We start from the raw sequence: 27,886 nt of genomic DNA on the forward strand, positions 1-27,886 counted from the left end.
TGATACTATGATACTTCCAAAGGGTCCCTGACACACCCACCTCTGAAAAGCATCTGCATAAATAGGTGTCAACCACCCCGACCCAGTCACCACCACAACCTGTGGAGTTTCTCTGCCAGCTGATTCCAAGGGCATCCAACACACAGCGCATGATGTAACACATAGTGGTGAGCTGCTTCTGGTTCTGGAAACACACACCCCACACCCCCCAGATGAAATACACATTTCTTCTTTACATTCACTTCTCATTTTTTATTCTATTTCTCGCATGGTCTTCAAATACAGCTTTACAGGTGGTGGTTTTTTTTTCCTTTTCTTTTTTTTTTCTGCTACAGATACTGTTGATCTAAAAACAGATTAATGAAAGTGGCATTCCAACCTTAATGAAAATTCATAACCATGAAAGATATGTCAACAGATCACTTTACAATCCTAGAACGATGGTATCGGCCTGACTTTCCACAGGCTTATACAATTAACTTCTATAATAATAACAAAGTCATAGGAAGAGAAAATGTGGCAACTCCTCAAAGGCCAAGAAATAAGGCCACAAGCATCCTATGCTGTAATGTTATACATCCAGATAAAATAAGTTGACTCTGGTATCCATGAAGAAACAAAACTCTCCCAACCTGATAAACCAAGGTATCAGCTACTCAACGTGCACTCAAAGCTGTATAAAAACTAGTGGCATTCGGCTCTGATTTACATCAAATCCCATAGCACAACCCCGTACCTCTCTAAAAATGAAATGAACCTGTTTCAACTTAAATACTTCACTACCATATTAAAAAAAAAAGTTATTCACATTCTGCAAAGGAAAATAAAAAACACCCAACATCCTGCATGTGACTGCCCCAGATGGCCAAACACAGCACCTCCTTACAGCACAGACATCACCGCGGTCTTAATGCTGTCCATGGGAGGTTGTAAAAAGAACCAAACCTCCTTTGCTCACTGCTGAAAAGAAAAGAAAACAAACCCCTCAGGAAAATCAAAAAGGAAGTAAAAGAGAGCTGATGGCAGAAGGTGAAAAAAGCAAGGTGCTGCAAGGTGTGTACCATTGGCCAATTACACATCTGGGACACTGGGACCTGCGTGAAACATCACTTTCATAAATGATGCAACTACCTCACTAGCAGACCCCACACCACGCTGATGTCATCCCGTAGCCAACCACGTCAATCCTGGGTAAAAACATTAAACTCTTGGAACACTTAAAAGTAGGCAACCATTTAAATAATGTTTAAAAGTGTGCTTCTTGTGGCATTTCTTATAGAAAAGTTATTTGATACAAATGCGTAGGACTTGAAGACCCTGATTTAATCAAACTAGCACGAACAGGCTTTGAAACATGGTGCCTGTTCCAAGGACAAATCCCAGCCGTGGGCCAGCGCTCTCCCTCTTACCATCTTTCATCCATAATTTTGGTAACATTCACGTGGGATTAAGGGGTTTGGCAGCCCATCTTGGGAACTGCTGTTTCAGTCCCAGGAGAACGACGTAACCTCAAGCAGCGACAAAAGCTGTTTGAAGGAAGGATCATTTGGGACACTCTCACCCAAGATGGTCAGTTTCTAGCCCTGGATACGAGGCACAATAAGAAAGGTCAGTGCTGAGGACAGATTCGTTCTCCACTGCGGTTTTAGGTTATTCCAAAGTGCCATCTTGGACCTATACCATTTCACTTTTCAAAAGAAAAGGTTACAAAAACTGGTAAACAAAAAGTTAGTCAGCATACAGCTAAGTTTATATACACTGAAATTTACAGGTTTGTCATTAAGTGACTTCTGCCACAGACCACTGCACATTTGTCCCTAACCACGCACAAAGCTTCAACCAATGGTCATCAGAAGTGACAACGAGTCATTGCTTTATCAACAAGCATAAAGATAGTAAAAAATAGAACTGCAGCTACTTATCTTTAAGTTTGCTGATTGACACAAGCAATCCCTCCCATTTCCGCAACTTCCAGTTGCATATCCTGCTATGACAGAAAAATCCTGCATCTTTACAGACACTTCTGCCAGAGACCACTTTTGTGTTGACACAAGTGCAGAGAAGCATCGTCGACCACAGTGCCGACTGGGAGGGATTCCTCGGAGAAGCTATAGCCCATGCAAGATTCCTTGGCACTTCACACAGGACCAGGAGAGGATAAGGTTTCTCTTTGTTAAAAGTATTTTCAGCAGCATTATCCACTTCCAGCAAAGTAGTCTGAATGTGTGATGGGTGATTTTCGCATAGCCCCTCTTACCAAGCTGGCTTACTGCTGGCTTTGTGTAGCTAGACCATAAGAAGATCCCACCACTACCTCCCCAGCTGTTAAGGGACCACAGTACTGGAACAGTTCACTGTCAAGAACTTCACAGGCTTCTTCCAAGGATAACAACATCCTTTGGAAATCCTTCCATTTTAGCAATTTCAAAACAACCCAGCTTGCTGTAGAATTCCAGGATTCTTTTATCATCTGGTCTCACTTCACAAAAAGCCCCACGGGAGCCTGAAGAAGGAAGAAGACAACAAAACACTGTAGGAGAAGAGTTATTGACTGTAAAAAGCACAAACATCAAGTAGTACTAGATTCCCACCTATTCTAACACTCAAACCCAACTCAATACAGAGCACAGTGTTCAAGAGAGCAGATTTATGGCAGCGTAGCTGACCATCCCCTAAAGGGACTGCAAAACGCAGGTGTCTTGTCAGTCTGAACAAGCCCCCTGCAAACCTTTTATTTCACATGAAAGCATCCCCAAACTCTGATGTTGGCTCAGAAAAGAGCAGTAGAAGACGACACCAAATCATGCAAAGCAACTGTGAACCTCAGGTGTGCAGTGAGGCAGCCAGCCAAATACTTCCCCATACTGAAGGCTTTGGTAATTACCTGCCACCGCACGCTGCTGTATGCAAGGAAGAGCATCATTACCTGCGCCGGCAGGGGAAGCATAAACATTTGTGCGTTGTTCAAGATGTGAAAATATGTGCTCTCACTGCCAAACTGCTCCCTCAGTTCTTCCTGTTTTCTAATTTGCAGGATAATGGCTGAAGTGAAAAGCTGTCTTTTCACCAAAGGCAGCAGCAGAAGGGAGGTGCTTGAAAACTTTTATTTCCCTAGATCCAGAGTGCCAACTACAGCAGCAATCGAGCATCAGGCTGGCGTGCAAACACGATACATGAATACAGCCAGCCCGAGCGGGCTTTGCATCCCTAGAATGAACATGTGATCAGGAAAATTAATCGTGAGTGCAAAAAGCTTACCATTAGCCTTTAGAGAAGAGAGCAGGCAGGCCATCATACTTTTGGCCACACTTGGATCTGTCACTTTTTTGTGGATATCAATCTTTATCAACGATGGGAAGTTGGCAAGGAACGACTCTGGCAGTACTTCCTGCTCTTCGTGGAAGCTTAGCATTATTTTCTGACAAGAACATGAGAAGACCACATTTAATTATTACCCAGTTTTTTGCTTTCATTCATCTTTATTACAGAGGGCTGCTTTGCTTGCAGAGTATACCTCCAAATCAGTGTCCTTTTCAACTACACCTCTGATGGCCACTTTGCTCCTTACCTGCAGAACTGCTCTCTGCACTCTAGATATAAAGGCAGATTACAGAATCTTCTTAGACTGTCAAAGGAGGAATGCAAGACTCCTTGTGTTGATTCTCAGTGACCAACACTTCAAGTGAGAGGAGCCATAAGCCAACCCACAGCCAAGTTTGTGCAGAGATATTCCCTTTCTTTGCATTTCACAGGGGCAGTTTCAGCTGTAAGTGTCCTAACCTTCCACATCTATTCTTTAGCTCACAGCACCTTGGAAATATCTCACATCCGTGCAATTGTCTTTAGTCTACCTGCCTTCAAAAAGGCAAATTCATCTCTATCCTGAAACAAGCCTTGTTGATGATTAAAGGATGCTGTTCAACACTACAGACTATTGCAATTATCCAGGAAGGCCTTTGGGACTGTAGCATCAGACATTAACTTAATGCAACTCACGGGAATGGAACAATCAAGTGAGGTAACACAGAAGCAGAGAAAGCCAAATCTGAAGTATCCTCAAGTTATTCCCCCTGTTGGTTACTGAATTTCAAAACCTTTAGGGAGCATCAGCTGAAGTAAACAAGCCATCTAACTTGGATAACTGAAAGTCACTACCATAACAACCCAAACTAGGTGGTCATCTCACAAGGAACCATAATATAAGCATACCTTTTTGAAGTAAATTTAAATGCAACACTCTCAAATCCAGTCACTGCCATATCCCAAACTCTTCCAGGGAGTTTCTGTTCAAAGTTACTACTTCAAACTTGTTAAGCTACTTCAGGTTCAGAGCCACACCTGCTTCTCTGGCTTTTCTTTACCACAGCTGTACCAGACAGAAGCCACAGAACCACTCAAAGCTAACCATGCTGGCTTCAAGCACCAAGGCAAAGGTGGTATCCACTTCTTCCAACCACAGAAGTGTGATAAGAAGTAAACCAAGTTATCAGGGATTAAGGTACAGGGCAGGGTAAAGAGCAGTTAGAAAGATGCATTCATCTCTTGTGATCAATAATTACTAATCCCAGGAAAAGCAGATAGCAGATAAACGTCCCTGAGAGGAACCTAGACAAAACTGCAAAACAGGCTTACAACAGTTTGATGTAAGTCAGAGGACTGGATTTCTCTTTCATGAAACCAAAGATTGCATTTATCCCACGAGGTGTGGGGCTCAAGATGCATTTAAGTAAACTAAAGAACAAGTGAACTGAACTGTACTAGAAGTCAATCTCAATCAAACTACCTAAAAAGTACAAACTGGAGCTTTTCGAAACAGAGCATTATCAAGAGGTAAGCAGTCTGCAAAAGACAACAAAATGATCCTATTCTGTGAGAAAAGTTCTCCCTACATGATCTTCATTGATGTTCCCCGTTTCCAAGCAACTACTGAATATTCTCTACATTCTTTTTAGTGTCAAAAGGCTAAGTGGATAAAATTGCACAGCATCTATCCCAAGAGCAAGCTACAAATTGCTCTTCTGCACACCCAGGAACGTCCCCCTCAAGCCTGTAGTCTCCAGAAATAGACTTTATCTGAGATCCTGTGTGAACAGCAGAAATCCTGGGGCAATGTACCAAAACCAAATAAAAAGGGTCTTGGGCATCCCAATGGAAATGCTAGCTTAGCAGCATAAAATACTTCCTGCTGTCTCTATGAAGTTTGACTTTAAATGCAGAGAAATCAAGGCTCCCTCTCCTTTACTGTAGCCACCACAGCTGGACCGTGTTTAGTTTCTGGTATACTTATAGTCATCAGCTTTGCTTCAAAGCCTGAATTTACATCTATGGCTGAAAGCACAGCACTGTGCAAATGTAAAAGAATCAAGTCCTGAAATGTACAGAAGGTAGAATTAGCTCCACTAGTGGCGCTACAAGGATTCTTTCTAGTCACACCTATCTATCACAGAACACCAATGTTTGCTACAAGTTTTACTTTTCCTTCTTCCCAAACATACTACACTTTTTCTCCATCAAACATGGCTTCAGTAGAGGCCATTTTCCCAACAGGGTGACAAACAGTTAACTCCATTCTCAGGAAGCTTTGCTTTGCTTTGCTTGTGGGAAGGCCTGTGCTCTCAAACTATCACCTTCTTCAAGACTTTTAAGTCCTAGTCAACTAAAGTAATGGCATACTGCCATGTATGCCATTCTGGCCCTGCCCTCAACAGCTGGTGATTCCCTTAGGAGGCTCACCAGCCCACATCAGCCTTTGTATCCAGACAACTTGTTTGAGAATACTTTCTGGAAAGTATTCTTTCCCTCTCAAGAAGGAAAGCTAAAAGGCCAAGAAGTGGTGTTTCTGGGCCTACCTCTACTACTACAGCTTTGTCCACACCTCCTTCAGCAGCTCTGTGTATTAAGTAAAGTTCCTTCTTAGACAAGACCATGTCAGCTAGGAATTTTTCCTCAAAGGTCAGTTCAGTGACATCATTTTCCTAACTCACTCAAAACCCAATTCTAGATACTGATTTTTAGCACCTGCTGTAATTCTGCACCATTCATAGCTGGCACCCTGCACAAACAGCTCACAGGTTTTAACACCAACATGCTCTTCAATTTGCTTTTGGTACTTTAACTGTTGTGACTACCAGGGGTTTAGCCTTACCTGTGGCATGGGGAACCTAATACCTCATTTTGAAAGACAAGAAAGCAGAAACAATCCTTTACTCTCAAAATGTAATTTTCCCTAGATTGAGGTGGCTTACATCTGCTGCATTAATCTCCTCCTAGTTGTAATACAACATGCAACTGCAATGCACTGCTAGTAAATAATTTCCCTGTCACTTTCTAAGATGTCTGACATCACACTCATCAGAAAACTTCACAAAGGCAGAGAAACTGAATTACATGGAAGCTCGAGATGCAAAAGGAAAACAAAGACCTGCTTTGGAAAGAAAGAGTTGAGTTCTGGTCCCGTGGGTTATACCAACCTCTGCCTCAGACAGCTCCTTGTCACTATTTGGCTTAGTGTATTTTTCTTGCATGAAAGGGATCCAAGACATTTTGCATTTTTTAATGAAAGGAGTCACATCAACTGTTCCCAAAGCATAGCCACATATGCCATCCTCATCTTCTAAGACGAAGCAGTAGTCCAGGCTGAGAGTGAGCAGACCTCCTACTAACCTGCAGAAAGAAGTGTCCACGTTAATTCAAAAGGCCACTTTCAAGAGGTACGCTCTTAAGGTACTCTAGAGGAAACTCTAGGGTGATCCAAAGAAGCAACAGAGTGCTCCAGTCAAAGAATGAGTTCCTACAAAGCATTAACAGACTGACTAGCTGTTAGAACTCAGCTCTGAGCAACACCTTCACCTCAGGACCCCATAATTTAATGCTATATACACTGGTCTTCTGACTTAAAGACATAAACTTCCTTCAGCTTTCACCCTGCCATTACCACCTAGCTCTTCCTTTTTTTGCTTTGGAGTATTTTTTTGATACCGGTTACACATCCTTTCTTAACTACCTTCCTGCCAGTCCTATAGAACTTTGTAAAGAGGCTACAATCTAAAACACTCAGGACATAAAAAAACCCTCTCAAAGCAGCTCATTTTGCAGCTCAGATTTAACGCCTTAAAGAAACAAAACCAAAACAAAACAAGCAAAACCCCAAACTTCACCTCAATTGTCATCACCTGCACCACATTTTTTTAAACATAAGAAATCTGTAACATGGACTTCAGAGAAAAACTAAAAATAAACATCAACTGAGCTGGCTGGGAGATTGAACCTCAAAAACCAAATTCCATTATCTGAAGAACCATCTGAAGGCTGGGGGGCAAAAAAAGCTCAGAGGATAACTCCAGTCTAAGGACACTCTCATGATATACCTTCACAGAATCTGAAATAGGATATAGCTTTTGTAACAGAGGTTCCAGATAAAGATGTTTGGCTTTTTTTTCCATAGCTTACAGCAAGTGACCAGAGCATAAACCAAGACATAACTGTTAATGGTATTGTGAAGAAACCCAAATCCCAATTTCCTGAGGCCCGCAGAGGTTAGATTTTAATACAATTTTCAAATCAAATGCTCTTTGCATTCTTCACACACACACACACACTTTTAAAAGTTCAAATTAAATATAGTGTCGAGACTTTATCCTTCAGAACCACTTCTGTAGGTTGTGCATTTCTAATACATACTTGTCTCCAATTAAATCTGGTAAACTATGGAAGGGTTGATCGGCTCCGTCTGCGTACATTTCTCTGCAGATCTTATATACAGATGCCTAAGGAGAGAGATGATTTCAAGTAGTCAGTCGTGTTCAAAAGCTAACAACACTGTTTTAGAGAGATTTCATTAACAGCTCCACTGTAAAGTAGTACTGAGAAGCATTTAAGTTACACAGAACAAGAGCTCCCTGAGAGGAAGTTGGAGTGAGGTGAGGGTTAGCCTCTTCTGCCTAGGATCAGTTGATAGAAAGAGGGAAAATGGCCTGAAATTGTGCCAGGGGAGGTTTAGGTTGGATATTAGTATCACAGTATCAGTCAGGGTTGGAAGGGACCACAAGGATCATCCAGTTCCAACCCCCCTGCCATGGGCAGGGACACCCCACACTACATCAGGCTGGCCAGAGCCTCATCCAGCCTGGGCTTAAACACGTCCAGGGATAGGGCCTCGACCACCTCCCTGGACAACCCATTCCAGGGCTTCATCACTCTCCTGGTGAAGAACTTCCTCCTCACGTCCAGCCTGAATCTCCCCACCTCCAGCTTCATTCCATTCCCCCTAGTCCTATCACTACCTGAGATCCTGAGAAGTCCCTCCCCAGCCTTCTTGTAGGCCCCCTTCAGATACTGGAAGGCCACAATTAGGTCACGTCAGAGCCTTCTTTTCTCCAGACTGAACAGCCCCAACTCTTTCAGTCTGTCCTCATAGGAGAGGCGCTCCAGCCCTCTGATCATCCTCATGGTCATTCTCTGGACACCTTCCAGCACATCCACATCCCTCTTGTAATAGGGGCTCCAGAACTGGATGCAGTACTCCAGGTGGGGTCTCACCAGAGCTGAGTAGAGGGGGAGAATCACCTCCCTTGACCTGCTGGCCACACTTCTCCTGATGCAGCCCAGGATCTGATTGGCTTTCCAGGCTGCAAGTGCACACTGAGAGCTCACGTTGAGCTTCTTGTCCACCGGCACCCGCAAGTCTCTCTCCTCTGGGCTGCTTTCCAGCCAGTCACTGCCCAGCCTGTATTTGTGCCTGGGATTGCCTCGACCCAGATGCAGGACCCTGCACTTGGTCTTGTTGAACCTCATGAGGTTGGCTTGTGCCAAATTAGGACAATTTCTTCCCTGAAAGAGTAGTCAGACGTGGGAGCAGGCTGCCCACAGAAGTGGTGGAATCACCATCCCTGGAGGTGTTAAGAAATGCACGGACACAGCACTTTGGTACACAGCTTAACAGCCATGGTGATGCTATGTTGATGGTTGGACTCAACGATCTCAATGGTCTTTTCCAACCAAAACAATTCTATGATTCTATTCTATACTCATCTATTCCAAAGAATCTATCTTTCCTTCCCTCCCTGGAAATAACTCTTAATTAAAACAAATTCTTAAAGTTTGGTTTTAAGCTAAATGTTTGGGAAGGAAAGGCTAGAGGTACACCTCCTCCACGTTGTAATAGCACAAGATTTATCCTCAGAGTTAAGATACCAAAGACCTGGGGAAGTTCAACACCCTTGCTAGAAAGTGTCTTTTCAACATCTTCAATCTTTAAGTGCAACAATGTGAAGCCAGACAATGCTGTGAAGCCAAGCACACTCCCACTTCTGAAATAAATGGCCTTTGCTGAATCTCTTGAGTAGAGTTGTAACAGTCAGGCTTTAAATAAGAAGCTTTACACTTTTCAAAGAGACTTTGCAGCATCCCTTCATAAAAGGGAACTCCTCCTCTGAGAAGAGTTCCATTGCCCACAGAGGAACAAGGCTGCATAGGCACAGTCCTGCAGTAAGGTAGGAAAATGCTGCTTTACTGACCACAGGAAGAGCACTGAGCATACCTTGAAACTAGCAGGTAAAGGACACATCCTGTCTGCCTAACTGGCTTCAAAAGCAGGATTCTTTTGAGCTGCTGCAAACTCAGCCTAAATACTCCCATTTCAAAGGAAACATTTAATCTCATTGTAGCTACAAATACAATGTTAATGCTACATTAATCCCTACATTGTTTAAATTGCATCCATACAGATTATTAACTGCTGGTTGATACATTAGTTGTAAGTATTCTTGCTAAGCTAATGGAAAGAAAATTACACTAAGGATCTGTTTGGGGAAAAAAAAAATATCACAATTCTCTCATCAATGAAGATTAAACCAAAATTCCTGGCTTCCAAGTATCAAACATTCTCAAGCAGATTTAACAGCAATCCTTTTAAAACCAGACCAAAAGTTTACAACTGTAATTAAACCAGTGAGAATGTGTGAGGCATCACATTTTACATCTCTATTTTGAGACATGATTTCTACCTTCTCCCATATAGCTCTGCGACTGCCTCAGTGATTACTGAGCAAACAGGTACACACCTCCCCAGGGTTAAGCCATTGCAAGTGTTTCCACTGCAAAAATTCCTCTTCCAGCCCTTCCTCTTCAACCTGCCTTTCAGAAACAGGGAAGGGACTCAAGATTTAAAGAGGTGGTAGCGTGGGAGATGAACAATCAAGACGTGGGTGTGCCTGTACTGCTGCACAGCATGCTGCTGAATCATAGACGAGTCACTTAAGCTCAGCTTTCCTGTGAGACTGCACTTGTGCCTAGTGCAAGACACCGGGACATCCATTTTAGAACAGAATCAAATTAACCAGGTGGAAAAGACCTTTGAGATCATCAAGTCCAACTTATCACCGAACACCATCTAATCAACTAAACCATGGCACCAAGTGCCTCATCCAGTCTCTTCTTAAACACGTCCAGTGATGGTGACTCCACCACCTCCCTGGGCAGCACATTCTGGCCAATCTCTCTTTCTATAAAGAACTTCTTCCTAACATCCATCCTAAACCTCCCCTGGCACAGCCTGAGACTGCGTCGCCTTGTTCTGGTGCTGGTTGCCTGGGAGAAGAGGCCAACCCCTACCTGGCTACAATCTCCCTTCAGGCAGTTGTAGAGAGCAATAAGGTCTCCCCTGAGCTTCCTCTTCTCCAGGCTAAGCAAGCCCAGCTCCCTCAGCCTCTCCTCATAGGGCTTGTGCTCCATACCCCTCACCAGCTTTGTTGCCCTTCTCTGGACACGTTCCAGCAAGTCAACATCTTTCCTAAACTGAAGGGCCCAGAACTGGACACAGTATTCAAGGTATGGCCTAACAAGTGCTGAGTCCAGGGGCAGAATGGCTTTCCTGCTCCTGCTGGCCACACTATTCCTGATGCAGGCCTTTTTTAAGGGATCAAGGAGGTCAGCAGTACCCAGTGTCGCCACAGAAGGACACGAATCACTAACAACAACAGTGACAAGGATCAAAAGCAGTTACCTCATCTTTAGGAAAGTAGGGTCGTATGGTGTACACTTTGGAAGTGGGCGTTAACGGAGGTGGTTGAAAAAAGAGGTCATTTGCCCCATCAATAGGCAGCAAACGCTGTGAAAACAAAATACTTGATATGACTGTACGAACAGCAAAGCCCATCACTCTTGGGTGTGCACTGCAGACTCCCAAATTAACATTTGCTACTTGCAGGCACCCCAGAAGAAGGTGGGGTTGTAATGCTTTACAAATGCAAGGACCTTATTTGAATGGGAAATATCCAATTGGTGTTTTAAAATACGCAATTGAAACGGCACATTAAGAGTCTGTAAATCTTATCTGCTTTAAAATACTTTTTACCAATCATAGCTACACTGCCTCTGTACAAGAACATAGAATGTCAGGAGGAAAGGTTTGGTCTGAAGAGGGTTAACTGGCCAGAGGAGACGCTTTATCCCAAAAGCAATGCGCTGATTCAATTTGCTGCGCGCAGAGCACCTGTGAGGGGGGAAAAAGTGTAGCGCCTGAAAAATCCATGAACAAATCTGAACATGGTGCAAACAGCGATGCTAAGAGGATTTGTAGCCGATTGTGATTTTTTTGCCACCAAGCGCATCACAGCCCTATTGCGAGAGGAATGACAAAAATCATTTGGATTGTGACCTCTTTTGCTCATGGAATTCCCATTGGCAGCCAAGCATGCGCGCACTGTGCAACTGCGGGCGCAGATAAAAATGCTGTGCGACCTGCAAAGAAACGATGTGAAATGTACAACTAAAGCCGCTGCGCTTCGCGGGCGCGTGGGACAGTCAGCATCTCCTTGAGAAATTACTGTAGAAAGGGGAGGAAAATTAAATTTAAAACAAGCTGTAAGGCTAATGGGCTTTGGACCAGAAAGCCTTCGGCAGACCAATCCTTCCAGACCTCTGATGTGCAACAAAAGGTTTCTCATAAAACAAAGAAAATGTCATTCAGTTGTGAAGTCATATTGATACCTGGAACTCTCCTGCTAGACCACCTCTAAAGGCCCAGGGTTCTTGGTCTCCACTTAAGAACTGTGCTGAAGATTGACTACGACACCCTGTTGAGATCAGATCCAAGCGGAGAATGTTACGAGAAGGGGGATTTCCTGGGTGTCTAACATGTCCAAAAAGCTAGCACACACTTGTGGAAAAAGCTCTCTAACTGAGCTAGAATCCAGGGCTTGGGGGGGAGGCTGTAATAATGTATGATTCATAAAGATTTTGTACTTGTGCACTAGTTGCAGTAGTCCAGATTTGTTATTACCTATAACAGACCAATCTAAGAACGAATGAGGTGATTCAGCTAACACCCCTCATTCCAGATCAGCAGGCACAAGAATGGTGCCACGCCTGATAATGTAAAAGCTTCCCAAGCATTCTCTGTGTTACGGGTTTTTTTGGCATTTTTGTGGCAGAAACATCCATTTCATCTCTGAAAGGATGACATCTTGGAAAGTTCTGTGGCTCAATAGCTATTACCATAAATTTTACATCAAACAAATGCCATTATCACAGCCCCGTGAAAAAAAAACGGACCCTTCTGAAGTCACATTTTAGTAATGATTGTTTCTAATCTTGTCAGAAAACTAGGACTGGCAACTTCTGCAAACAGTCTGGAATGGTTCAGGGGGCCACGACAGTTTGTAAGGAACAGTATTCCTGCAAGAGGCCACACAGATTTACATGATCCAGGCCACACTTTCACAATGCTGCTAGCACATTAACAAGCCAGTAGTGCTGCCTGGAGTTAACTTGCAGTTTAACTAGTACACCCTGCTTTGCTTTTCAGCATCTTGATTATTTTTTTTCCCCCTTCTCAAGTGTATCAGGTGCACCAGGGTCTCTGCTGATCAACCAGCCACAGCAGACCAATCAAAGCACTCAGCTTTAGGAAAGAAACTTCCATGAGCTGTTTGATTTTTAATGCTGTTCTGCAAGCAAGGCACTGTGGCCTTCACCAACTAACACAAATGACAGCTCTGGAGAAATAACCAACCCAACCAACAATGAAAACAAAGAATACAGTATCTGGAGTGGAGATTTCTATCACCTGCCCAGTTTTCTGACAAGATGAGCAGCGCAAATATTCTTTTCCTTTTGTGGACAGCAATCTACCTCCTGTTCAAGTAACAGTCTCAGATCAGTACAGATAATTATGTTGTGCTAGTCAGAGAGTCCCAAAGTGTGCCAAGTTTGACATGGATGAGAGTTTAGGAATATATGTTAAATAAAAACTTCCCAAAGAATGGTAAGTTTTGGAAACAATCCAAGCACTGGAATTTGAATTTGGTCTACTCCCACATTTCAGAATTCTTACATTAAATTGTATTCCTCACAAGGAGATTCAGTCAGTAACTTGGAAGACAGTATCTGTCTGTCCTTTGAGACTACAACTTAACTAGCACTTCCAATTATTACAGTAAAGAGCTGTGTGAATGAAGAGCTGTATAAATGAAAAACAGAGTTAATGCCTTAGTCGCTGCGCAAATGTGACTTCAGTTCATGCCTTTTGCACACCTACTCTATCTGAGCTGCCTCACAGACAAAACCTTTCCATTTAAATTAATTAATGACGACGCGCTGTGAACATCTGGCGCTGTCCATCCAATAGCAGTAGAAACTTGTGCTGAAGATTCTCCCATCTGTACACAATGGGGAAGAAGACAATAGAAGTCATTAGTAATCCATAGTACTGTACAGCCACACTACTTTAAGGGACTGAATGCTAGCTGGACTTGGGAGGAGAGGCAAAGAAAGTGAACATTCAGTGGACCATTGAGCACACCGTTGTGGAAAATGTTTTGTTTGGATTTGCAATGTACTCAGCTTTACACAATGAGGTATTTTATGGCAGACCTTTGCTTACTGTGTATTTACACTAGAGACAAAGTGCAGGCTGAAGACAAAAGCATCCCCTCTCACAGAAGCACTGTTAGCAAAAGAATAATATCAAACTGTATGTCAAAAATTCTTATTTTTTTTCAACTAACACCAGTATGAGTACTGGAGTAGAACAGTGACAAAGTTAACAGAATATTCACAAAGTTGGCTTCTAATGTGAACTATTCCAAATATTTGATGCATTTAAAGACTTGAACCCAACTTTACAGGGACACTGAAAACTCAAGACACCTCCAGTTGAATTCAGTGGGTAGTCTGAGAATTCTGAAATGCTGTCTTAAGTTGGGTCCTCAATGTTTAGGGATTACAAGAATCACTGTTCTCTTTATAGAGTTCTGGCCTGAAGTTTTAAACAAATGAAGTTAGCAAAAAGAGCATTCTTTCTAGCTAAAGGTCAACATACAGCAAGAACAGTAAAGCTGTGGGAGTTGTGTTACACTGGCCTTAAAACCACACAAACTAAGGCATTTAAATTGCACTATACAGAGATTTCCTCTAAGGCTAGCTTTCTTCTCTGTACTTTGCAGAAGGCAGTCTTAAAAAGCTCTTCTTTATCAACTGCACATATAGGGCCAACGTATTTAATAAGCACAAAACACAGGAAGCTGCTGAACATGGATTGACTTGATGGCTTAACAGGTCTTTTCTGTCTCTGCTTAAACCTGCCAGTGTTTATTAACAGTATCATTTAAAGATAATCCAAACACTAGGACTTGACTGAGGCTGTGTAATGGTTCACCACTGTGAGACTTGTGACAGCTACAAAAAGTGTGATGTGAGACCACCAGCTTTGCTGCCTGCTGTGTACGCCAAGCAGGACCACAGCATAATCCTTACAGTTGGATTGAAACCTGAAAGTGAAATAAGGTCACTTGAATTGCCCAGGCCATGCTGGTGCTATCTGCCAACTTAGGATCCCCCCAGAGTCTTTCAGGAAATAAAAAAAATCCCCAAACCAAACCAACACCCAAACCAAAATAGCCACAATTAAGAACAAATCAAAACAAACCAACCAAAACAAACAAACAAACCAACCCAAACAAAAAAAATCCCCAAAACTGTTTCAAGATCAATTTAAGTCTCATACTGTATCTGTCTAGAGAGCTCTACAATTTTCACCCATGACCAAAATTAGATCAATAAATAATGATTTAAAAAAATAAATTTAAAAATCAGCAATTTGGAAAGGGCTCAGAGGAAATTTTGCACCAGAATAGCCTTATGCTAAAGCTCGCATGCGCAGAGGGCTGGGAGGATCAGCTTCCTCTTGGCCAGGCCCATTGAAAGGTCGCTTCTGCAATTGTTCTATTGAAGACAGCAATGTTACCAGGACAGAGCAAGCAGCAGAGAGCTGATGTGGTCACATTTCGTAGCGTCATTTCCAATCGTACACCAGGGTATGTGAGGAGTTACGTGGCATAGTCCAGTGTGCATTCAGTCAAGAGTAAGTTAAAATCAACACTTACGTGTCAGATGAGATTCAAGTTTCATTAGCCCAAGAAGAAAATCAAGGTCTCCAACCTTAAGCATCCAGTAGACTTCACTTACAATACCAAAGCAAATTCACAGCAAGCACTGCTTCAAGTAGCAAGACAGGAAAACCTTTAAAACAGGGTCAAACCAGACCCCAAGTCCAAGAAAACACATTTGCCTAATACTTTGCTTTCCCCGTGGGCTAATTAAAAACAAACCAAAATGCACTATCTGGGGTTATAATGGCTCCCAATGCACCTACCTAACCACTGCACAAAAGATTTCACCATTGACATAATACTCTTGATATCCCAGACGTAGGAGTACATGTCATACAGGATTGTCCTGTTGGCACAGTTGGAGAGGCGAGTGAACATCCCCATCACCAAGCTGCACATCTCTTCAAACTTGGCTGCCCGGTTACGCCATTCTTCTATCTACGGATGGAGGCAAAAGATCCACAGAATCAAACATGGCCTTCTAGGCAGGGGAGGTATTCTAAATATGGAGGGAGACTATGTAGGTCATCATTTTACCAACATGAACCATACCACGTGTGACTCAGATATTCTCTAACAGCTTTTAGAAGTGAGGCCAGCACAGGGAATCAGTGGTCAGATGCAGACATCAGACTGCCTTCACAGCTAAATGGCACTACAGGGCTTAAACCAGCAGATTCCACTGAAGGAATGAAAATTACTGTGACCTTTCAGGCAGTAGGAAGTAGAATACTAGTCTCTGTTACAGACAAAAGGTAATATTGCTCAGGACATTGATTTATAAGGAGAGAAACAAGATTCACACTCACTTTTTCAGCATCCTTTCCTTTGCAATTAACACTGACAACACTGCTATTTGCTCTGAGCCACTGGAATTCTCTCAGCATCTGTGCACCTTTGGGCCCATGTTCATAGGGAAGATAAAACAAGTCAGCAAGAAGCTGTAAGTCCTCTAAAGTCACTGGTTCTACCGTGTAGAGAGGCTTTTCATTTGGCCCAGGCACAAACTGTTCTTTGTTAATTTGCTCATCAGTCTGCATAGGGGCAATGTCACTACCAGAGTCTTCCTGCATGGACATCTCTGGTGACTTTGATTCAGCTATGCTCTCCTTATCAGTATCCATTGGCTTTAACTCCTCCGCCATCTTGGCTTCAGCAATATCTGTCAGTATCTGATTAGCATTCTTGTCTGCGTCATCTTGTTTCTCCACCACCATGTCCATTGGCTCCTCATCAGGTTGTTTCTTCTCCTCCTCCTTCACCAAGGTTGGCGACTCGCTGCTCAGCGCTGCCCCCTGACTCATGATGGGCTCCTGGTAAACTGTAGTAACCACAGTTGCTGCATTTAAAGAGGAAGGTGCCACCAGAGGCCCAACATCCCCTACAGTAGTTTTAGCACCACTGTGGGCCACTTGCCTACCTGAGAATAAGAAGAAACAAGTTTAGACTTTTCAGTATCTGCCAAGTAACATTCAAATCAGTAACTTGTGCAAACCATGGATTATTCTGTTGCCATGGCATCAGATCAGCCTCCTTTTGAGATAAACAGGTTTTACCTCAGATCTCAAGCTCCCATTGCTACAAGAAAGGTGTACAATGCTGGAAGGAACCCAGATGGTTTCTGGAGGCAAACCCAGAAAAATAAAGCCATTTTCCAACAGCTGGAAGAACATGTACTCTTCTTGGTCAGTACTAAGGTTTTCAAAACCAGACTAATCTTCCTATTCTCTCAGGTCCCACAAAAGTCTAGTAACAACTGGGACTAGCAAGGTTCAGACTCTTTCCTGTCTTTTATCATGAGAGCCAAAGGATCATATGTCAAGGTCGCTTCTGATTAGCTGAGGCACTACTGGCACGCTGCAGAACGTCACACATCCGTATTTCTTTATTAAGGTTTCCTCAATTAATAAAGCAGAGAACACTTCCAACTGACAAGTATACAAGCTGTCAAGATCTGAAAAGTTTTCATTTAAATGCCAAATACTGAATATGCATCCCCATATCAACCCCAGAACAATAGACTCACTGCTGTATTGCTGAGGTACTCCAAATTCTTGCAACCATTCCGTTAAGGCCAACTTCAGGGCCATTTGTGGGCTGTAGAGAACATCAGTTTCAATATCTTCATCACTGCCCTCATTTTCCAGTTTAATCTGGATAGAAACCGTGCTGTCTTCAGTATCAGCTGAAGAGACAAGGGGTTTTTTAAAGAGTTATCATGCAAGTTTCAGTTAAAACTTATTAAAAAAAAGGTCATGTTAGACAAGGCATTCGAGAACTAAGACCCATTCTTCAAAAGGGCAAGGCAGGACATCCTAACCATACAGAATGGAAAACTATGTTCACCCATGTAAATGCAGAAACAGTTTGCAGAAACTAGACATTGTGTCACTGTATGGTTCTGGGTGGCACCCACAGCAACGAGGATAGAATTCAAGCAGAGTATAGGGAGAGCCCAGATAGAGAGACTCTGCCTGAGAGACCAAGCCCATGAGACTAAAGACTCCCCCAAGCAACTCATATTTTTAACTCTGCTCTTAGTGTGGCTGCATGGGACTGGTTAATGATGTGGCTGCATGGGATTAGTTAAACTTTTCTTCTTACCAACGAGTGACACTTATTAAGGTAGCACAGCTGACTCCTAGCTCATCTATTAGAGTTACTTGTTAAGCTACCGCAGGTGGTTCCTATCTCATCGCGCCTCACAGCTTCTCATCCTCAATCATTCAGTCCAGGGGACACAATCCCCCACAACACTGTGCCCAAAGTTTCTCTTTTTCCAATGAAATCAAATCCATGGACACCTGTCAAATTTGGCCATTAAAAATGCTTGATGAGAGTGCTTTTTATACAACCACAGATACCTCTCAAGACCAAGAAATTCTCTCACAGCATGTGTTACAAGTACTTCCCAGGAAGTCAATTAAACAATCCAGATGTTGATTATCTTTCAGATAACTGCCACTTATTTATCTAGTGTGAGGTGTCCCTGCCCATGGCAGGGGAATTAGAACTAGATGGTTCTTGAGGACCCTTCCAACCCTAACAATTCTATGATTCTATGACACAGAAAATGCTAGGTGCTCTTAAAAGAAAGTGTTGGTGAGAAAAGGCTAGAATCATAAAAAATGATCAATATGACCTAAAGTGGTTGAGTGTAGATCCAGCCAACAGTTATGCATACTTACTCATCACCACATCTTTTCTCACTCCATTCATGTTAGACTTGTACCAGGTTGCAAGCGTGTGAATAGCAACATAATTGGCTTCAAATTCACAGTTTGGATTGGTCAGAACTCCCTTTAGCCGGGGGATGAGTTCTGTTGACCGACCTTTGTAAGGCCCAAGAAAAAGCCTCTTCTGATCATAATCATTAGCATGAATGTTATCCCAGATAACTGGGGCTCTCCTGATGATCTTAGAAACTTCTTCAATGGACTCTACTGGTATGTCTTTGGATACAACTTTCGGACCTAAGAGGGAAAACAGGATAATCAGAGGGTTTTGCATATGCTTGGAGAGTCAACCCTCAAGTAGCTGGACAGTTTATTTTACTAAATGCTTATGAGAAGTAATTTTTAACACCAACAGTGACCAAAAACCAAACCAGACAAGACAAACCAACCAACAAAACAAAACCTCCCAGCAAACAAAAATAAAACAAAAAGAACAAAGCTAGGCACAAACTCAACCTCCCCCACCCCCAAAAGAAGCAAAATCCCAAACCAAACAATTTTTACCTGTCCATAACACTTCTATGCCAGGCAGCAGCTTTTCTCCTACAGTCCGTAAATACGGTGACTGGGCTACATTTGGGTAACAGAAGGTTCCACAGTATTCTGCACAGGAAAAAGAACATCACTGTCAGCAGAAGCATGCACACCTGTGACAACATACCCAACTGTTCCACAAACACATTGAGAGAACATAACCATTTGAAAAGAGAAACATCTATTAAATTATCCAAGAAAGGCCCCAAAGTTTAAAGTACAAACAAAAAGGACATAGTGAATGATACTTAGCATAAGGATCAGAAAGGAAAGGGAGAGAATTTACTTTAAATTGCTCAATTGTCAAAATTAGGAAAAAAAATGAAGTCCATAAAGAGGAGGGCAGGTTAGAGCAGACAATAACCAAAAGAACTCAAAACTGTAAAACTGACTATGAAATGCAAATGTCTAAAAATAGTAACACCAGAACATATCTCTAAAGTTACTGAAAGTTTGCAAAAGAATCAAACTGTTACAGAGTAAAGGGGTAAACAAATGTTAACATTACCATCCACACCCTTGAACATCAAGAATGTCTCTCCCTTACAATACCCTTACTGGTATTAGAGGAAATTTGCAATTAAAAAAACCAACCCAAAACCAAAGAAAAAGCATTGATTACACCCCAAGTGCAAGTCATCTTACTCCTTAATAAAGCAAGCAACTCTGTGCCTAGTGAAAGTGGGTCATCTTACTAAAAACAGGTGCCAATGACCAGAGTGAGCACAGAATGAGCTGTACCTCTGTTACTGCTATGAAATAACAGCTAGATCAAGAAACCAAAATATTTTTGTACCAGTCAGTCAGAAATCTTCCTTTAACCTAACCTGAGTTCAAACTTCTTGAACCTTTCTGTCAAGCTGCCTCGTTTGGCATTAAGCCCTTCAGAGATATGCAGATTTGGCAAAAGCTCTGCATATACTTGAATTACTTGAATCTCTCTTTATAAGACAATTACTTCAAACAACCCCAAAATACTCCTTAAAGCAGTGATTAAATAGTAAACAGGTTTACAACCAGTAAAACAACAGTCCCTCTCCTTTGAGACTGAGCTAAATGATTCATGTTTTACCTGTAGGACAGAAAAGGAACGTGTCTGGTTCTCCCAGATACTGGTAAATTTCATTTGTGATTGAGACTTGAGCGTGAGCAAAGGAACTGAAAACTTCCTTGTCTGCTGCACACATGTTGTGATCAATATCATCAAACAGCAGTGCAAAAGATCTGCAGCCAAACTGGGAAACCTAATACAAGAGACAAAAGGTTTAATTTTTATTTCTATTTCTTTTTAACAATTGAAGTACATAGTTTTTAAAAGGCACAGCTATAGAAATAAGGGGGAGAAGGTAGAGAAAACAAGACAGAGTTTGGTATCTATCCACAATTAATGCCTATCTCCAACCCACTGCTCTGCTGCTCTCAAAGATTAGACCTTGAAAGACCTGCAATCTGTTACAGTTTCAACAATCCAAAGCTGATCCTACTGGACAGACAGCTGGAAATAAGCTAACTCTGTAACAGCTTTTGGACAGTGAAAGGGTCAATTGGGTGAACTAAGAAGGTGCGCATGTCAGGTTTGCTTCCAAAGGCATTTACTGGTGATAAGAGATCCTGTTTTAGACATGCACCTTGGCTTCAAGGCCCTAAAATACCTAGAAGACAAGCATTCAAGAACAGCCTTCAGAATCCAATACAAGATGGAACTCTTTTTTAAAATCTAGAAGGTCACTGGCCACATTGATGACACAACCTGAACACATCTACTGCAATTGTTTAGAGATGTCCAGAAGGGCACTAGTGCTGAAAACACTGATGGAGCTAGTGGAAAGCTGCAAGAGTGAGCAGGGCACTGAAGTTTTCAAATCAAGTAGCACTGCAGCTGTGGTGAGTTTAGCCGGGAGAAGAGGAGGCTCAGGGGTGACCTCATTGCCCTCTACAACTACCTGAAGGGTGGTTGTAGCCGGTAAGGGGTTGGTCTCTTCTCCCAGGCAACCAGCACCAGAACAAGAGGACACAGTCTCAAGCTGCGCCAGGGGAGGTTTAGACTCGAGGTGAGGAGAAAGTTCTTCACCGAGTGAGTCGTTTGTCATTGGAATGTGCTGCCCAGGGAGATGGTTGAGTTGCTGTCCCAGGAGGCGTTCAAGAGGGGATTGGATGTGGCACTTGGTGCCATGGTCTAGTCATGAGGTCTGTGTTGATAGGTTGGACTCGATGATCCTCGAGGTCTCTTCCAACCTTAACTATACTGTGATACTGTGTCATGCTTACCTGGTCCAGTTTGCGTTTCAACGTGGATACCTCTTTAGGATTGGAGAAAGTGATGTCAAGTCCAGGAGAGATTGCATAGATGAATTCTATTTCATGTTCTCGTGCAGCTGATATTAGAGTCATTAGTTGCTCTGGAAATGAAATTCAAATATTTCAGAAGAACTCAACCATTTAAAATAACTAAATCTCAGACTTGGCTGCATGTAAATTACAAAATGCAGATGCCTCTGCCACTATAAACACAGTAAGATGATTTGCTGGAATTTCTTGAAACTAACACAGCAAAGAGCACCAAATTACTCAGAAGAGCAGTCAGAAATTGTTATCAAAAGGAGTATATCACAGCTGTCCCTGTATTGTTATTTTCCATGTCAAAATGTTTTAACAATTTAAAACATTTTCTTCATCTCAACGTTGTGAGACAAATGTGGATGGTGCTTTTGCAGTATGCACACCAACAGTTGCAGGACTGTTACTCACTTTTTCCACTTCTATGAGACATACTAGTAGACAATTCAACGTAGTAATATGCTGCATGACACTGATTCAAATACTATTCACGTGACTGAAGCTCAAGGCATGTGAACACCAGCTTTTTCCAACATCATTGTGCAGAAGTACTTGCTTTAAGAAATAAACATCAGATTTACTCTTCCATATAATGAATAAAATAAATTATTTTTTAGAATAGTTAACAATCTTTGCTCTTATTAGCAATTATCTTGCAGTACTCCTTAGACTGCAGTTCTGCAGTGATTCAAACTGGCCTCCAGAAAGGATTATTTCATTTCAAAAGAATGTCATCTTTCTCCTCACCCAAGGAAAACTATAGTCAAATTACAGAAAACTACAGGGCTATGAGGATGATCAGAGGGCTGCAGCACCTCTCCTGTGAGGACAGACTAAAAGAGTTGGGGCTGTTCAGTCTGGAGAAAAGAAGTCTCTGAGGTGACCTTATTGTGGCCTTCCAGTATCTGAAGGTGGTCTACAAGAAGGCTGGGGAGGGACTTCTCAGGATATCAGGTAGTGATAGGACTAGGGGGAATGGAATGAAGCTGGAGGTGGGGAGATTCAAGCTGGACGTGAGGAAGAAGTTCTTCACCATGAGAGTGGAAACCCTGGAATGGGTTGTCCAGGGAGGTGGTCGAGGCCACATTCCTGGAGGTGTTTAAGACCAGGCTGGATGAGGCTCTGGCCAGCCTGATCTAGTGTGAGGTGTCCCTGCCCATGGCAGGGGGGGTTGGAACTAGACGATCCTTGTGGTCTCTTCCAACCCTGACTGATTCTGTGATAGTCCCCACAGCCTAAGAAAACACTGTAGATGCCAGAGGTAGATAAAAAGTCTTACACCATCTTAAAACAGGTCTTTTATGACATGACTAAATAGTTGGAAGATGCTTTTCTGATTGGTACTCTCTTTCCTGAGACAATCAATTACATAAAACGACATGCCCAGATGTTGAAGAGACAGAGGAAAAGTTCTGAGCAACCTTTTCCTATGCACTTTTAGATCCAGAAAGGTCTAAGCCTAAGGGTATGTCCATCTGGGACACCACGGGAAAAAGTCTATCTTGTAAGCCTTAAAAGCAGTTTTAGAAATCATCTGTGGAGGTGCAGTTTAAAGTAGTAAATCCATGCTTGTATTAAAGCTCCACTAAATACAGCTGCAGGGTATTAAGAACAGACCTCCACTCACCTCTGGAAATGGCTACAGTGATTAAACACACACAAGCATATGTAGCAATGACCAATTCATTCAAGGGTCTATTTATAGAAAACACAGAGGAGAAAGAGAGGCAATTACCCGCTTCCTCCACAGAGTACATTTCTCGCCAGAACATCCTGTGCTTGTAGTCATCCTTTGGAGCATACAGGTATGTATTTAGTCCCCACTTCTGAAGTCTGTAATGATACAGAAAAAAAAGATTCCATTAGGAGAATAGTCTGCAAATTCAGGAATTTTATGTTTGACTTGATCTAATTCCAATTTGTTTCACTTGATCTCATTTTTACTGTTTTTTTCCTTCATTAAAGGATGTGGTTTGCTATTAAGTCACACTGAGTGTACGCACAATTGATATCAGACAAATTCAGCTTAGGTAAAATAGAGAAGTAAACACGAGCCCCTGAGTACAGTGATATTGGGCAAAAAGCTCCTCTGGTTAGAACAATAATTCTTATCAGGCTTAAGTGGAAGATTATTATTATACTGTGATGGAAGGTGCTGCAGTAAGAGGAAGCATGACTTGCCTTCTAAAAAGTTCTTTCCTCTGCTCCATAACCCAAGGTCTTCCATAAAATCCTACAGGAAATAAGATCAAGATTATCCAGTTAGATGTTAAGATTCTGTCTGCTCCACAAAATATTATATTACAACCTACCACTTTCCTCCTCTTCTGTAACATTCATCAAAAAGCTTCCCAAAGCAGGAAAAAAATATAAATCTCTAGTTAGACAGCATTAGAAAAGTGTAATAACCTAAACGATCTAAATTTAAAATGCAATTATAACTTCTCTTTGCTTATGATCTTGTAATTTTGGCCACAGAAGCAATTAATTTTCTAGAATCCAAACTGCCTTCCTGAGCATATGCCCTTGACAAGTCAAGTCAGCATTATCACAGTAAACTGAACAGTCATAGCCTAATTAAACTATCACTACAGACACCTTCAAAGTAGATTCGATTTTAATATGAACACTGAAGACACTTGAAAATAGTTACCAGCTCTGAAATGCTTAACCAGTGGTATAGATGTGAACAGTAAACACAGATTATATATATACACACACTGAGGTAGGTGAAGTGCAATTAAAAAAACCTGCACCAATGCATCAACAAAATGCTCAGGATTTCATTCCTTTTATTCAACTTAATAGGCTCCTTGTCAAAAATCAACTTGCAAGTTGGTATCTTACTTTACAATTCCCACATATTTGCAAGCTAAGACTATGTCTTTCAATAATCATATAAAAGCATCTACACAAGTGATTCTAAAACAGTGTATATTCAAATTCATGAAACACCATGGAAATTGTAACTGCTGCTGGCTTTAAATCTAATCCTTCCTTTCCAGAAGCACAGGACTTTAAAAAGCACTCTCAATGCACTCTTAGTCAAGCAAATTCACTTAGACCTATGTGCAAACAGTTCAACCACAAGTGGGCACTTCAAAACAAAGCTTCATTTGGCAGTCCCTGCAAAGACTAGCGACTAAAATAACACTGAAATTTAATAAGCTCTTATTTTCAAACAGCACAGCCACTGAGTGGTGAATGATGCTTCTAATACACACAGCTCACAAGTCCCCCCCGGAACACCAGTTCCAAGGATAGACAATACCTTCATTTCCAAAGCTGTTCACCATTGTGCATCTGCAAATATTCTGGAGATCAAAACTCACCCTCCTGCAACCTTCTAAAAATCAAAACCCGATGCAACTGAAGCATCAACCATTTTCTGTATACTAACAAGCATTTTAGTTATCTGTTAAGTGAACAATGCTCTTTTAGGAAGCTTAAAGGAGGATCAAGCTTTAAAAAAATCAGTCTCTCAAAAAGTGATCTTAGCCTGACACCACAAAGTGGCAAAGCTGAGTAATTGCTACTCTTCACAAATGGCAAAAGCAACAAACTGAGGATAGTTAAATAGAGAAACAAATAAAAGCAGTTGGCAAGGCATGGAAGTCTCCAACTTTATTTCACCCAGAACAAATGCCTCACTTTCACTAGTTTCTTAATTCTGACTAAAGCTGCCCCGAGGAAGCTCAACGACCTACAAAAGCAATTAAAGACTACGATGTGTAATGCAAACACCCATGTCTCATCTTGCAGAACACTTCTGCTTTACCTGCACTACTGTTTCAAACCTCCTAGCCTAAAGCAGAGCAGGGGCCTGCTATAAAAAGCCCAAACATGAAAATCAGATAACAAAGACTAATTAAAGAAGACTGAAGAGAACATGCTAATCTGAAGTGATACTTTTCCATCTGTCAGCAAGTTTCTTAGACTGCTACTGTCACCAGCTGATGACAGTTCTTGGATCTCTATGTTCAATCAAAAAATCAACCCTTTTCTGTATTATTTTGTTAAGACTGTGTGTCAGGTTAGTACAAAGCCAACATGCAAATATATCACCCCATGCTTTCCATCAAGATATTCTGGAGGCAGGGCACCAAAGCTTTGCATTTAGTTCTCTTAGATACTAATCCCTAAACCAGTGAATTTGATATGTCATAAGCTCTTCACATTCTTAGCAGGCACCCGCAGGATTTTGCCAATTCCCTTTTTTTTTTCCCCCCATCTCATTGCTTTAATCTCACCATACCTCTTAGGCTGTGTTAAACAGTGCCCTATGTTTAAGTACAATTCTGAAGTTAATCTCTGTTTTTCTCCTACCCCTGTAATTCTCTTGAGTCACTAAAGAGACCCCATACTTTTTACCTTATTAACCACAACAGAGGTTTTCATGGGTTTGTTTTGCTGGGTATTTTTTTGTTTTGGTTGGTTTGGCTTTTTGTTGTTGTTGTTTGGCTGTTTTTAAACCCCCCCATATTACATTTTGCCTGTAGACACATTAATGGACTAGTACCTCCCAACTGCTTCACTGGGCAGAGGCCATTTTCTTGCTTTGTTTTATGCACAGTACAGTCAAGAACACCTGCACCAAAATATATGCAGAGATCAACAATGTAACTAAGATGGCAAAAAAAACTGATTACAGTATATGCAGTGGTTCTGATCAACCCAGAAGAACAGGTGATCCATGAGCAATGTGAACTGGCAGAAATACAGGAAAACATGCTGACACAATCCGTGTTTCTATTCACTGTTACCTGTCTGTAAAACCTTTAATTTAGCACTTACCTTTATAGAATTAAGTCTATGAATAACATCTCTCCATATTGACCATATTTAAGCACTGTAAGTGCTCTAAAGGCATTAAGCAGGCCTAGTGTACTAGTGACGTTTGCAGGAGTCAGTCTTTTCTTTCTAAGACATAAACAAGAGGCATTCTGCCTGTTTCACTCTCCATACCATCTATTAATCATTTTTGTCCTTCCTCTTCAGATTCTCTATAGGTACATAAATAGCAGCAGTACACAAGAATTTAGAACAATTCCAAATCAACTATTACATTGAGAAGAAAGTATCTTTCTTGATGGCTTTCATGCATCCACCCTAAGTAGTCTGTCAAAAATGCATATAAATTCTGTAGTTAGTGAGAAATGCAAAAATATTAACTTTATTTTGCACCTTCTGGAACAATTTAAACATTCCAATGTTGCAACTATGCCATAAAAATCAGAAGAGAACTCTTCTACAACATGACGATGATGCTAAGAGAGAATTCTTTGGAGAACAGGGAAATTTCTATGGAATCACCTACTCCTCACCCAAGAAACCGAATCTGAGCCTCTGGCGTGCATCAAGAGCACACAGAGCTGGGATAATGGCACAGTAGCTCTTCTCTCTCCTACCTCCTCCTTTAGAAGCGCAGCAGCATGCCAGTCACAGCACGCCTCAGCCTCCATTAGGAATCATCGGCCCGCTGGGGGTGCCAGGCCTGCCGTCACCCCGGCGAACAGCTGCCATCAAAGGGCATTAGCGAACAGCTTCCAGCACAAGTCCCCAGGGCAGCAGCCCCGCCCGGGAGCAGCGGCTCCTCCCCGCTCTCTCTAGCGGAATGAGCCCCAGCCAAGCATCGCGCACCGCCCTGCTGGCAGAGCGGTCTCCGCTGGGATTCGCAGCGGCTCCGGGCAGGAGACGGGGAGAAGCAGCGCCAAGCAAGACCAGTCTCGCCACTGCTCTCCCGCGCTTACAGACCCCCTTGAATATCTCCAGCTCCATCCTCCCCCATGCCCCGTCTCCTAGGGATATCAGACGCCCTTTCCAATAGCTCTTACCTTCTACGACGCCGCAGAGGAAGCGGCGGGAGCCAAGCGCGGTCTCCGTCTCGGTGTCGGTTTCCTCGCCTCCCGGGATAGGCCCCGCAGCGGCGCCCGGTGGCTCTAAGGGAGCACCGGGCACTCCGGCCGGGTTGGGGCTGCCTTGGGGCTCCTCCAGCGCCGCCTGCCCCTCCTTCTGCACCATCCTGCCACCGGCCGCCAGGACCCCCGCTCGCTGGGCCGGGCTGAGCCGAGCCAACCTGATTCTTTCCGTTCCCCTCTCCACAAACCCTTTGTCTCCGCCGCTCCGGGCCGCCGCTGCTTCCTGTTTACGGGGCCCTGCGCCTGCGCGGGGAACCGGCCCCAACCGGTCCGCACCGCTCTGCCCGCAGCCGCCCCGGTTCGGAAGCACGCAGAGCAGCCGCAGTGGAGAAAGAGGGGGCAGGGAAAGCTTCTACCTCGGCGAAGGGAACGACGCGGACCTCCGCGTCCTTAAGGATCCCTCCGCGCCGCGCTGTCGGGACCGCGCCGCTCGAGCGGGAACAAGAGACTGAGGAGAGGGAGTTACCTCAGG

At 42.7% G+C, this 27,886-nt stretch overlaps 1 protein-coding gene across 1 annotated transcript; it reads right to left on the bottom strand.

Moving 5' to 3' along the window:
- On the bottom strand, positions 1–27,884 carry OGA (O-GlcNAcase). Its single transcript, XM_068139505.1, has 16 exons — positions 27,331–27,884; positions 23,678–23,729; positions 23,232–23,329; positions 21,428–21,558; positions 20,232–20,403; positions 19,130–19,228; positions 18,578–18,862; positions 17,416–17,574; positions 16,199–16,809; positions 15,653–15,827; positions 11,989–12,074; positions 11,003–11,107; positions 7,681–7,766; positions 6,471–6,663; positions 3,259–3,418; positions 1–2,503 (listed from the first exon to the last, which is right to left on the bottom strand). Exons 1-16 carry the CDS (start codon positions 27,515–27,517, stop codon positions 2,367–2,369), a joined length of 2,736 nt encoding a protein of 911 aa, XP_067995606.1. The 5' UTR covers positions 27,518–27,884; the 3' UTR covers positions 1–2,366.
- Between the last annotated feature and the right edge of the window lie 2 nt (positions 27,885–27,886).

The sequence above is a fragment of the Melanerpes formicivorus genome, unplaced genomic scaffold (assembly GCF_026170545.1).
Source record: "Melanerpes formicivorus ecotype bairdi unplaced genomic scaffold, bMelFor1.0.p_v2 SCAF_6, whole genome shotgun sequence".
Classification (NCBI taxonomy): Eukaryota; Metazoa; Chordata; class Aves; order Piciformes; family Picidae; genus Melanerpes; species Melanerpes formicivorus.

Coding starts and splice junctions, on each gene's coding strand:
- OGA (XM_068139505.1), bottom strand. CDS start 27,517: ATGGTGCAGAAGGAGGGGCAGGCGGCGCTGGAGGAGCCCCAAGGCAGC. Junction 18,863..19,129: donor CATAGAAGTGTTATGGACAG/GTAAAAATTGTT, acceptor TTTCCCTCTTAG/GTCCGAAAGTTGTATCCAAA. Junction 12,075..15,652: donor ATCTTTTGTGCAGTGGTTAG/GTAGGTGCATTG, acceptor TGATCTCAACAG/GGTGTCGTAGTCAATCTTCA.